General features: G+C 33.0%; 1 protein-coding gene across 20 annotated transcripts in view; it reads right to left on the reverse strand.

The window, feature by feature from the left end:
* Positions 1–14,204, reverse strand: part of sls (sallimus) — a 259,979-nt gene that overhangs the window by 117,629 nt on the left and 128,146 nt on the right. For 18 of the 20 annotated variants that reach the window (XM_065368854.1, XM_065368857.1, XM_065368856.1 and 15 more), the window contains 7 exons: positions 12,302–14,179; positions 11,367–12,021; positions 10,901–11,104; positions 10,515–10,790; positions 9,430–9,548; positions 9,128–9,308; positions 8,941–9,018 (listed from right to left, as the gene is read on the reverse strand). In XM_065368854.1, coding sequence (XP_065224926.1) covers positions 8,941–9,018; positions 9,128–9,308; positions 9,430–9,548; positions 10,515–10,790; positions 10,901–11,104; positions 11,367–12,021; positions 12,302–14,179 — 3,391 coding nt within the window. The remainder of the gene's footprint in view (positions 1–8,940; positions 9,019–9,127; positions 9,309–9,429; positions 9,549–10,514; positions 10,791–10,900; positions 11,105–11,366; positions 12,022–12,301; positions 14,180–14,204) is intronic. The other 2 variants (XM_065368863.1, XM_065368859.1) reach the window with 2 other exon arrangements.

Below are 14,204 nucleotides of genomic sequence, written 5' to 3' on the forward strand. Positions count from 1 at the left end.
CCTCCAGGATTCTTGGTTTTCTCAGAAAATGAACAAGGTTCGTAAAATGACTTAATTTTTCCACACAAAATTACATTACTTAGTTATCAAAAAAGTGACAAAATGTGAATAAAACATGTTAATGTGAAGAAAAATAACGAAAAAAAAATTAGAATATTGTTTTCATTTTTAGAAAGTTTGACTATTTTGCAACTTTTTGGTAAAAAAAAGCGAGATTTGTGGATTTTTTTTTGTAAAGAAACACATTTTTAGTCATTTTTTTGGAAAAACAAAAAATGTTCTCAATTTTTAGTAAGAGGTTGAACTATTTGAGAATTTCTGGGGAAAAAATGAGACTTTTGGATAGGTAGGTCTGGTAGGTAGGTACCAGCAATTTTGCTGAAAACCGAGCATTTGTATATAAAGGCAAAACTTTGACAATTCCAGTAAAAAGAGGGGCTTTAAGCAACGGCTAACAATCCAAACAAACTACCTAAACTTTTAGATAATTTTTGAAAAAGTGACTTTTTTGGAATTTTTTGGAAAAAAGTAACATTTTTCAGTAATTTAGGAAAAAAGCAACTTTTTGTATTATAAATTATTAAAAAATTTTACTCACGAAGAAAAGTTGTATTTTTTTAAAATTTTGTAACAAAATAGGTACACATCATGTGCCTATCCATTATTTTTCTAATTGACGATAGGTATTGCTTTAAATTTCAACAGAATGTAATATATTTTGTAAAGGAAATTCCACTTAAATAATTATGAAGAAACGTCAATAACATTTTGATGGTCTTTTTTCAAAATAACAAAAGAACTTATTTTTCATTTGTTCAGTGTTTTTTACCGTTCTACATTCTTCATCATCTTTTTTATCATCATTTTTTTCAATACCTACGTACTTACTTATACAAAAAAAATGCCACCATTTTAAAATTTTTTTTTTGAAATTGAAAAATTTGTTTACTTTTTTGACACTTCAAGAAAATATTAACTCGCTTGAGAGATGCTTTTTTTTCTTCAATTTTTTCATAAAGAATTTTGCATGCAATAATTAGGTAGGTACCTATATTGATTCCAAAAAATTTAAATTTGAGATCACTGCAACAAAAGGATCTCTTTTATACAATTTTTCCAGAATGATTTAAAGAGTTAATTCTACGTGAATAAAAGATTTTTAAAAATGTGATGAAAAATATCATTTCTAAAATTGGGAAAATACATATATTTACTTATTGTGTACTTCTACTACCTACCAGCAGATTTTTTTTAAAACACTATCCTATTGCTTATTTTGTTTGGACAATTTTTTAATCATTTACAAATTTCAAAAAACAAAAAAATTGATACGTTTTTGGCTATTTTTTTCGATTTTTTGAAATTGTCAACAATGATCAAAAGATTGGTACCACTGTATTCCGAAAAATTTCGCCAATTTCATAGTTGATTTTTTTTTATGCTTCGACTTAATTAATGTGAAATTTTTGAGAAAAAAACATTTTCGAAATACAATTAATTTACTCAAAAATGAGTGTTCTGCAAATTTTCAATCGTCCAGTAAAACTCTAAAAGAGTTGCCTCGGATTTTAATGTCAATGGCCTGGGATTGGGCCATTTTTCCCAAAACAGGTTGGGTAAGGGCTAAAGCAAAAAACCCACGATTTTTTTTCTTTCGAAAATGCCCCTTGCAAACTGCAAAATCGATTTCCAATTTCGTAATGTGAAGCTCCTGCAAACTCCAAAATTCCAACTTCATGATTTGGCCACCCACAAGCTCTGAAATCCATTTTCAAGTTTGTAATTTGGAGCTCCTGCAAACTCCGAAATTCACTAGCAAATTTCGATATCTTTCCTCCAGAGGTAGGTACAGGTACCTTCGAAGCTGAAAATTTTTCTTAAAAATCTTCACTGAATTTGGTCAAAATCCACCTCATTTTTTTCACGATCCAATCTGACGGAGAATTAAATGTGATTTATTATAAGTGACCTGTTCTGACAAAAGGGACCACAAGTCGGAAAACGTTTTTTTACAGTAGAGGCAAAAATGTAAAAATAAGTCAAAATTTTGAAAAATTGTTTTTTCGCGGATTTTGGTTGTTTGACATGCGAACTGTCATGTGACACAGCCACAACACGTAATTTGGCCGAAAAATGTGTTGAAAGCGCATTTTGAAGTTAGTGTCAGTCGAAAATTTGAGCGCTCAAAACTTTCAAAGCTATCTGGAGGCGGAACAAAGCATTCTACGGAAAAATTATGTTGAAGAAAATTGTAGAGAATTAAATTTCCAATCGACGTAATGTCATTAGTTTTTTTCTAGGAGGCTTAGTTTTCGATATATTTGCAAAAGCTAGAAAGTAAAAATCGAAAAAAAATTCAATTTAAAAAAATTGTTTTCTCATTTTATTTTATTTTTTCACGTTTTTATGATGCAAACGTGTTCTTATCGTAAATTCAACTTATTCCATGTTATTCTACGCACTTTCAAGTACCAGAATCCATTTTTTGAAACATTATGTACCTTTTCTCGGAAAACATCACATTATCAGTTTTCATAAATTTTTTTTAAAATGCGTTTTTCTCAAAATTTTGTTTTTTAATCCTTCAACTTCAAGAAATGAAAAAAGGTGGGAAAAAATGAGCTAGAAGGCTGGGATTGGTCTCATTCGACTCGATATGATGTCTAGTTTTCAAAAATGGCCAAAAAATTGAAAATTAAAAATCCGACTTGTGGCCCCTATTGTCAGAACAGGCATTTCTTTTCCAAAAGAATCTATCTACCTCTATCAACTCGAAATTTGTAAAATTTTAATTCTCTCATTTGTTAGTTCGATAGGAGGCACTCACATCATCTTTTTAAAAGCTTATAGGATTCAAACCATTCTGCTCCACTCTCCTCCATATTTTTGACCAGAAATGGCTATAGATATTCAACGTACCTTTTTTTACAGCATTAGGAAGAAGAAGGTTAACAATCTAGAGGTCATCAAAACTCACAATTTCTAGCTTTCAAGATTACTGGATGTTTATAAATTTCAAGTATGTGCGAAACGTGTTAATATTGTATGTAATTATTTTTTGTTTTAAAATTTTGGCAACCCCACGTTTTTATACAAACGAATAAATCTTCCAAATACTGCACAACAACACTGCTAGAAAAATCCACAAAATGAATAAATGGACACCCCAAGAATCTGATTTTTTTTTGTTTTAGCGCCCAAGCAAACATTGATTCTCAAACTTCGAAACATCTAGGCGCCAGATTGAAAAAATTTCCAAATCACAATTTAAAAAAATACTCCAGACTTGGAAAAAAGAGTACAAAAACGATTAAAAATTTCAATATCACTTTATTTAAATTACTAGATAAATATAAACAATGCAAAAATTACGAGAAAAAAACTCGATACAAAAAAATAGAGATAAATAAATGCAAACGTTTTCCATTGAATAGTAAAATGCACCTGTATAAGCGTAGATACCTACAATGTATCGAAGTTTCAAGAATCAGTGTTTGTTTACTAAACACACGCTAATAATTATCAGTCAAATGTACTCCAGGCGTGTTCATTACGGTACTTTTCATTTCGGCGATTCACTCTAACACTCCTAGACAAATTACACGTCCATTAATATTGGAAGTAAAATGTAGGTAGAAAAAAAAAGGCAAAGAAGAGTAGAATATGTAGAGAGAATATAAAAAAAAAACCGTAATAAATACATCAATGCTTGGTAATTGAGCGAATGAGGTACTTATTTTAAACCCGTCAACCAGTAAAGACACGCGAAATTATTCATGCAGTATTTGTGGCGTGACACGATTACATACAGAGAGCCTTGCAACGAGAGATTATGCTATACGATGTGTTACTATATGCAATAGGCATAAGAATAAGTTGATTGCCATAGTCTTTAGAATTATTCTTCTCATTCGAAAAGGTAGGCAACCCACAATAAAAGTCCAATGCGAGTAAAAGTGTATAGGTATCGTGAAATTCAATCCTTTCTCGAAATGATACAAAAAGACGCAAAAAAAAAAATACTCTCAAAATGATATAAATCTAGTTTCGTAGAAAATACACGAGGTATATAGCAGGTAATTAGAATATAGTATACCGAAAATATACGACGGTTAATTCGCCGACAATGAAAATTATCCGCACGTAACATTATAATGGAGATTTTCATTTCGAATATTTTGGCAGAAATATAAAAATTACACATCGTGTAAGAAAAAAACTCCACCATGAGGTAGGTATACATGCTAGATTCATCATCATAGAAAGAGATAGAACTGGACGACACCCAAAATATAGCGAAATTTTTCTAATAAAATGTTTTCACGGTACGTCCGCCATCCATACAGATCGTACAGAGACGAAAGCATAAACAAGGGATAACAAAGCAAGGACAATACAGTCCCTAAACCGAAGTTCTCGAAACACATATCACGTAGGTACATAAGTATAAGTATATCCATGAGAGAAAATCCTCGAGAAAATTCGCTCGCTTTGGTTGTTGGTCTTTCATAAACAAAACGAAAGCTATTAGTCTTGCTGATTGTATCAAATTTTCAGCCGCCAAAGTCCTAATAATATTTACATCAAAATGTACCAGTTTTAATAAAAATGACATAAGACACGATGACACAGTTAAAATTAGAATCACGTTATAGGAGAGGGCAGCGATGTACGCTGTGGGTAGCACAAAATCTCCAACTTGGCATCGTACGTACTAAAACGCCAGTAAGCTTTACAAGCTATGTAAAAAAACTCAAAATAACTTTATTTACGTCTTTTATCGAGTACACACGTACAAATCTGTTCCTTCTGTTCGAATACACTAACACGATTTTTTTCCTCTCTTTCTCGCTGTCTTTTTCGCAAACGAGTCTAGCCCCACAGGCCACACTACAAGACACTCGTACGACTATAAACAATTCGCGATCTAATATCGGATCTAGGCGCATGCTCGTTCGCATTTCAAATATTTTTATACTCGTATGATTTTCGAATTTTACACCAAATTAATAATTCTTTCTCTGGCGCGGATATTTTCATAGTTGTTAATTAACACGTATTGTATGGTCCAAATGTACACATGTGTGCTGGCTCGCGGGCGGTTTATAAATGCGTTTCTCGACCTTTATACTTGAATGGGGGATTAAATTTCACCAAGAATTTAATTTTTTATTTCTCGATATATTTGAACGATAAATCGGCGATACTCGAGTTCAGAAAATATAAAATTAGAAATCTCAATAGTAGCAGCATTACAAACAAACAAATCTCCAGTGACTCCCCTATCTCCTCTACACCAATCCCTTAAGCAATCCTTTTTCACAATCAATATAATAGAATTTAGAGGATAAAGTGCACTTCTTTCACAAAAAAAAAAAAAAAACGATTCACAAAGAAGACAACTTTTTATCAACAAAGAATTGTTTCTGGGCTGAGTTTACTTATTATTTAGCAGAGGGATGTGAAAAAAAAAAAAACTCAGAAAAAAGTTACATTGTTCAAAAAAAAGGATGAAAATTGATTAGGTATCAAATAGGTATGTGTCACCTAATATAATATAGTGTTTCTGAAATTTTAGATTTTGAAATGACAAACCCTCCTTACCTATGATCAGAGCTGTTGAGAATAAAAACAAGCCCACAGCAGATGTCATTTGGAACCTTTTATCAATTAAAAATTGATTTGTGAGAAAATCATTGCACAGATCTAGAAGCAACTTTTTTTTACCATTGTAGGTACATTTTAAAATAATAAATAGTTTATCATCTGTACAATTTGAAAGCATTATTAATTTCAGGTCTCTCATTTCTAAAATCGTTCAGAAAATAGGGGCTCGGACACATTGTCTACTTTATCTTTCATTCTCTACGGTCTACGAATCTTCTCGCAGTGGTAAAATAAATCGTGATTGATACTTTAATTTCATCGTTTTTCAGATTTCATCAATTACGATTTAGTGAATCGTTCAGAATAATTTTTTCAAATTCTTATTCAATTGTTTGATTTTGAGTATGAGAAATGAGAGAGATTTTCATGACTTATTTACAAGTTGAGGGATGAAAAAAGTGCAGATAGAGAGAATTCTCAATATGGTGTCATGGCTTTCCTAATTTAATAGCACTCAAATTTTTAGCCACGATCTTTAAATCAAAGTGAAAAAAAAAACACGAAAAAAGATCACGCAACATAATATTTGGAAAAATTTTTAACGATCAAACGAAAACAAAAATCAAAAATTATTTTGAAACAAATGGGGAAAATAATACAATTAGACGAAATTTGCAAAAAAATCAAAGCATTTCTTCGATATCAGTTTGAAAAAATCGATGAAAAAAATTCAGAATAAATCGAGTGAATCCTTCAGCTTAAAATACATCATTTTAAAGAGATTCTTCAATATTTTTGTAGGACTTTGAGCACCTTTCTCAGAATTTAGTCCACTCTCCTAGAAAACAAAGTCTCAATATTTACCTAATAATGAGTATTTTTCAAATTTTACATCCCTCCCCTCCCTCTTCCAATGCACTCTCAACATTTGGAGTATACATACCCTCCTCCTCCCTCCGACAATGTACCTACCTACTTACATATCTACTCTGAGACGCTTGAGAATTAAAATCAGAGTTGTACAAATCCTTTTTTTTTGTTGAAAAAATACAAAATAAATTTTTTTTTTGTTTAAAACGTATTTTTCATTTTAAACGAAATTTTTCGCTTTTTAAAAATTAAACGTTTTAAATGTGTTTTAAGTGTATTTGTTGCTGAAAAACGCTATTTTTTTTATTGCAAACTGGATTTTATTTTTTATTAGGTAGATGGTGAAAAAATATGATTATTTGCAACGCATGCCTCATAATCAAAGTTGAGATAAATTTTATCAAGAATTTCAGCAAAATAAAAAAAACAAGTTTGAAGATTTCTTGAAGACGCACAAAAAAACCATCAAAAAAGCTCTCAAAAAACTATTTTCTAACAAAGAAACAGAAACTGAAAAAAAAACACGTTTAAACAAACAAAAACATTTAAGACGAAATTGTGTTTTATTTTAAACACTTTTTAAACGTGTTTCAAATATGTACCTGTTTTTTTTTTTTTTGTACAACCCTAGTTGAGAGTATGTTTCTGGCAGGAACCAAATCAATGTTGTGATTTTTCAAAATCAATTTAATATCGTATGTCTGCACCTGTCCTATAATTTGATTATCTTGATGAAAACAAACAAAAAAAAAAAATATTTTCAACAAATTTCGAATGAAAAATGCACGCCTATTGAAGCAAAATTCAACATTTTTTCAGACCTAGGTATTCAATTTTTAGCACAACTTTGTGAGCAATATGTTGTAAAAATGTTGATGAGGACGGGCGGAGGGAGTGATATTTTATTGGAATGTCAAAGATTGAAGCTTTCACTTTCATTCAATAAAAAGACACAATCAGCAAATATTAGAGCCTTTCAATTTTTTTTTCAAATTTTTTAGCGCTGAAAAATTGGTCAAAATATCTAAAAATAATAAAATTGATAAAGCTCTGAAAACTTTTGAGCTTGCTATCAAAACCCAATAATCTTGGACCAAGTATACCTATCATTAATGCACTCGCTAAAAACGAATAACGATGCAAATTGGAAGCAAACTTTCAGAATTTTCGAACTCTTAAATATGTTTTCCTGCGACGTTTCGAAGCAAAGAACTCTCAAAGTAACCTACCTGCATGATTTTTTGACAATTTCTGCGACTCAACTTTAAAAATCGTATGTATTTTATTAATCGAAAAATATAACAAATTCATTACAACGTCTAGAATTTTATGTTTTTTAAAAATGTTGGTCACCATTGCTTATTCCTTTTACATAATTTCAACACAATTTTCACTTTTATGCCTTTTTGGCAAGTTTTACTAGATAATAGAAGAGGTTTTAACGACGTTTTATGCAATTTTTGCTAAATTTTGTCAAGTTTTGCTAAAAATTTATCACTTAATAGTGATTTTTTATGATTTTAATTTTTTTTTCAATGTTTTACATATCAATCCCTGTAAAAAAAACTTAGAGGCTCCAATAGAAATTTTTTTTTCTTTTGCTTAGGATCATCTTCATCTTTGATAATCCTGTTTCAAACGGGGAATAATTTCGAAATTTATTCAAAAAGCTCGAATTGAGTTCAAAAATGCAGGTTAACTGATTTCTGACACATTAGGTATTTGTTTTGTTTTTTTTCCACTGCGATTTTATTTTCAAATTTATGATAAAATCACACAAAAATTTCAATTATCTACGTATTTTCATCACCTATATGAAAATCATCGCGAAGAAAACTACACACATGAATATCGTCTACACGCGATTTTCATAAGCAAAAAACATAAGGCTAAAATGCAACCTAAAATCCGCCACCATTAATATTATTTAAACTACATCTACCGCATTTAAACGAATTAAACACATAACAGAATACCATACGCCAAGCCCACATAGGTACATAAGTTAATAGATAGATAGGTCACCGCTAACCAACTACTACATAGCATATCTACACACTAAAAAGCAAATATACCCTTAGATCGAGAAACAGCCATAAGACCATAGAACATAAGTAAGAAAATTAATAACACATACCATAGAAACAAATTCCGTATATTTCATTTATTTATTTGTAATTTTTTTTTTTTTTACAATTAGTTACAATAATAATAAACATGCATATTAATAAGTGATAGAAGAACGTGACCGATACAAATACAAATGAAAGTTAATATCTGTAAAGTCGTCTTACGCTATAGAGAGCGGAGAGAGAGAAAGAAAAATAAATAGAACAGAAAAACAAGATAGAACAGAGAAAAGATGTGTTATTATACATCAACATCCCAATATCGAACATTTTTTCCAAAAAAAATATAAGACCCCATAAAAAGCTTATTTCTTTATGTAAGACCTTCTCTCACCTGATACAATAAGTGTTGCTGATGTTTCTGCTATACCTCCGCTGTTTTTAGCAATACATTGATATGTTCCGGCGTCATCTGCGAACATTTAAAAAAAAAAAAAAAAAAAAAAAGCACGCATTTAGTGAAAATTATTAATCCTGTGTATCAGCTAGAAGAAGAGGTAGAGGATGAAACTTCAACTCACATTTATACGCTTTAAGTAACGCAAGTTTACAAACACCGTTTCTGAAATTAATTTGTAATAAATCAGTATCACGTAAGACTTCGCCATCTTTTCTCCAAACAATTGATAATGGAGGATCAGACTGTACAATACATTCGAATCTAGCTGAACTTCCAATCACAGCAGCAATATCGTGTAAAGGCTACCAAAAAAAATAATAAAATAAAATAAGTAAAAGAGTATTTAGTTTATCGAGCTGAAATCTAGCTCATATTGGGGAATTTAGGAAAGGAACTAGAATAATTATGACGATTATTTATTACCGTGGTAAATACTGGCGCTTTTTGTGGTTTATCAAATTCGCTGTTTCCATTAATGATGACATATTCAGCTTCAGTCGAACGTTGTACATCCGATGTCCATCCTGCCTCGTTTGAGGATACTGTAAACATTAAAAAAAGTAACATTAACAATTGCTGGTCAAGTTCAGTTTTCAATTCAACATAGAGATCGTTACATCTACACATTATTATGACACGAAGAAAGGGTTAAGTAACATGCAAGAATAAGTAGGTAGGTACCAAAGTAATACATTCAAATAAGAAGATGCATAATGTAAGTCACCAATTTTATCAATTACGTACGTGGTGGTAATTGATAAATAATGTAAACCTGAACGAGGATAATTGTTTAATCAACATACATACAAACAAACGCATGCAAATATAACCCCCTAGCTTAAATATGGGATGGTTAAATCGACTACTTTCGTTAAATGCACAGGTACTTAGGTAGGTACAATACAGGGTGTTCGGTAAATGTATATTCAGATACGAGATTCAGATTGTATTTGATAAAAGACCCTTTTCCGTCACTCTGACATCAATTTTTTTTTACTAATTTAAAGAAGCAAGAGAATCCACAGGAACATTGAAAAAAAATTAGCTATACAATCAGAAAATTGAGGATTCTGAACGGTTTTGAAATTTGAATAAATTAATCAGAATAGTTCAAAAATTGTACAAAATAGAATTTTTACAATTAGTAGACATGCTTGATTTTTTTTTTTGAAAAATTTCGAAAATGGGCATCAAAACCACAAAAATTTATTTTGTTGTTCTTTTTTTTTGAGAAATTTTGGGTTTCAAGAATTATGCCAGATATCATAGGTATTCAAAAATGACTTCAAAATTTCTAATTTCCCTAACACCTACGATCATCCACCTCTCCTCCCCTCCCCCTATAACTACCTACATCTAAATCTCGTAACTGAACACCCCGTACATGAGATGAATAATATTTTACAGTTCTGTTCAATTTTTTTTTTTAGTTTATCTACATCAGCATTTAAAATTTCACCACCGAAATACTATTACAACATTCATACAGAATGAATAAAAATCTCAACCTGTTTGATTTCTTCTCGTTAGAGACTCCGAAGCCGAACGATAAGGGCATATTTTTGGAGTCCACGTTGAATAATCAACGTCGATAATTTTTTTAGGTTTGATACCAGGAATGTTATAGGGTTTTGGAATTACTACAACCGGAATGTCGGATTGGTTACTAGGGGGCATCGTGCTAGGTTTATCTTCGCTTAGTGCCGGTGAAATTAAACGATATTCGTATCCGAAATCGTATTTGAAAAATATCAATTCGATGTTCGGATCGAGTCGTTCTATACCTATGAGTTAGAGGAGAGAAAAACCGAATGAAAAACAGCAAACTCTATAGAAATAGGTATAGATTTTTTGTTATAATATAATATATTGCGAAGCGCGTTGATAAACTTACCATGTTCGGTATTCCTGTAATGGTCTCTGAACACTTGAGGTTCGTTATCGCGCGAGAATACAGGTGGACTGTACAATGAAGGAGACTTTAAGGCGCCTTGTTTCAGTTCGTTTTGTTTGTTGTTTACTTTATTTACAATATCGTCGATGAATTGTTGCGAATTCGTTTTGTAGCTTTTGAAAGTTTCGCTTTGTTTTGAAGAAGCTGTAGAAATGAAGAAAAATGGAAAAAATTAGTTCCTTAAGCAAAATAAATTCCGATATTTTAGTCAAGGTGAGAAACAGAGGGGGAGGATGGAAGGGATGAATGAATAAAACATGAAAAAGTATAAGCTTCATTCAGTTGATGTGCTCTGATAAAAAGTGAAATGCAAGATATAAAATCGAAATCTTGATTGATTTTTGACACTAAAACTTCCTGCTGAGAAAAATCTTAATTAGGTAAATGTACTTGATAAAATACTCACCGAAATTATCTACAGGAATGCGAGATTGCGAAAACACCTCGCTCGAGTCCCCTTGTCGAAAAGACGCGTCATCTGTATACGATGTGCTCCTACTCTCGAAACGTTTTTTGATCTCCTCTACTTTCTGTATCCTTTTCACTTCGGAACTGTATTTAGAAAAGGACGACTTATCTACCGACTCCGATACCGAATGCTGATAATCTTCGTAACTATTCGCTCTTTGGTAAGTTTTAAAATCATTTACAGGTTTAACGATCTCAGTGGACGCAGCAGCATCTCCCGTGTATCCGTAAGCTTTGTATTTATTGAATGTCGAGATGTTTTCTCCACAGGTAGGTTTCGGTTGATAGACAGCTGGTGAAACTGGTTGAAATTTAGAGACGCTGTTGTCTGAATATGATGACGAAGAATACTCGTTTTGATTAGAGAATGTGCGTTTAACTGGTGTCAAATTCGGTCTAACAGGTCGATAATGAGGCTCTTCCGGTTCGGAATCGGAGGGACGCCAGATCGGTGGGATCCTGGAGTCGAAATCACTTTCGTAGTCGCTTTCGCGGAAATCAGATTTCGAGAATTTGGGTGGGTTGATTGGACCATAAGTAGGAGTAAAAGATTTCGTTGTCGAAGTTTTCGATTCGTTTAACGTTCGAGTTACCTGTGAGAAAAAAAAGAGCAAATTAGTTTTCGATAGAAGACATTTTTTTCTATGAGTTAGTGAAACACTTGGCACAATTATACATATAGAGATTACGAATGCAAAATTGAAAAATACGTAGATACATATTTTAAAAAATGTATTAATATTACGAGCACACACAATCATATTAAATTTTAGACTACGTCATCGACATGGTTAACTATACTGTCTCAGCGGTAGATAGGTAAATTGTTAAAATGATGAACACAAATCACTCTTAAATCGCCAATATTATCACCTTGTTTTCCGACACTCTGGGCAGAGTATGCGTTTTATTCGATTCATCGTATTTCTGATAATTGGTCGTTTGGAAAATAGGTTTAGGATAAGCGTTGTTCCTCTGTAAAAATGTACTTCTGAAATTCGGCTCATCAGTATCAGCTGCGTATCCACTTTCACGTAAATTGGTCACCTTCTGATCGGAAAACGAACTGAAGGATTCATTATGCGCAGCGTAGTTCTCGGATACGCTTTCTTTCGAAGTAGTCTGAGGACTTTTCACGTAAGGTTTAACAGGTTTGAATTTCGAATCGCTAGACGAAGCGAATTTGAAAGATCTAGGCAGAGTTTGATAATTAGAGCTTTCTTGCTTTTCATAAGAAGAAGAGAACGTAGACTTGACCGGAGCAGGTACAACACGAACGCCTCCGTACACGTATTTCTGAGCAGTTTGATCGATACTCTTTTCTAAATCTTTCTCTGTGGTTTTCACATAAGAGCTCTGTTCGAAATTAGAAGGCGGTTGAGCGTAAGATATCTCAGGAGGTGGACCCGGTTCCAGATTAAACTTATCGGACGTTTTCCTCACCAGACTATCTTCAAAGCTGACCTCTTGCGGAGGCCATTTGAATTTCTTTTTTTGTTTCTCTTCAGAAATCGAACGCTGCAAAGAGCAGGTTGACTTACTAGTGACTTTTTTATCCTCGACGATCTCCGATTTAAAATTCTCTTTGACATCGTATCCTCCAGACGACCACGTGTTTTCGGTAACTTTCTCCGTACTGATCGAGTCCGATAAACCGATTACCGAATGTGGTCTGCGTTTATCACCGGAAGTCGGATGTGACCATAATTTATCCATAGCTACGCCTTCGGCAGACGGTACCGGCGACAGAGATCTCTTGATATCGGTCACTTTGAACATAGGTTCAGTCAGTTCACTTTTAGGAGTAGTTGGTCGAAGGATTTCTTCAGTTTTCTTGTGATGCGACCACAGTCTTTCCATACTTACACCTTCGGCAGACGGTCTCGGAGACGCTGGTCTCAAATCGACGTCTGCGCAAGGTCGATAAATTGGTCCTAAATCCGGTGCTGGTGCCGGTGCAGGTGTCTCAGAGATCAGAATATTAGGAGTAGGAGTTACCGGGGCTGGAGCCGGAGTCGGAGCTGCCACATGAGATGTATTCTCGTTGCTTACACTTCTACCGATGGTTTTCTTGTACTCTTTAATACAAGACGAATACTTCTTCTCTAAAGCACTACTGTCTACGTTGTCTTTCTTCTTGGGCACGATAGTAGGGAAAATTCTCACAGCACCGGGTGGTATTTCGACTGGAGATAATTGTCGTTGACTGCTTTCCAGCTTTTTGACACGTTCAGCCATTGCTTCGCGAGCTTTAGGTACGGCTTCCTTGGGAATATATCCTATTTCCGGAGGAGGACCCGGCTCCAAGATGAAACTATTCGTGTACGGGGTAATGGCCGGTGTGGTGAACGGTTCGTAGGAGGAGTACGAAGAGAAAGCTTCTTTCTGAACGGGTGGTTCGTCGTTGGTTTTTGAATAATCCATAGAATACAAATTGGTTTCTTTGAAACCATTAGTGTTCTTGGAAAATGATTCCTCTTTTTTAAAAGTTTCGAAACTTTGACTTTTTGTTTCGCCCAGACCACCGAAATCGTACGATGGTTTAGTGATTTCGTATTCTTTAGAAAAGCTAGAGAAGTCGTGTTCTTTTTTCGGTTCGATCGGTTTGTCGTTTTCGTCAACGTTGAATTTGATTTTTTTATCGGTTTTGGACGAGACGCTTTTGAATTCGGATTTATGACTAGAATTAAACTGCGAAGAATAATTTTTACTTTCGAAATTGTTCGTTGGTATTACTTGACTATCGAAAGACTGTAAAATTAAATCAATACAATCA

The sequence above is a fragment of the Planococcus citri genome, chromosome 5 (genome assembly GCF_950023065.1).
Source record: "Planococcus citri chromosome 5, ihPlaCitr1.1, whole genome shotgun sequence".
Taxonomy (NCBI): domain Eukaryota; kingdom Metazoa; phylum Arthropoda; class Insecta; order Hemiptera; family Pseudococcidae; genus Planococcus; species Planococcus citri.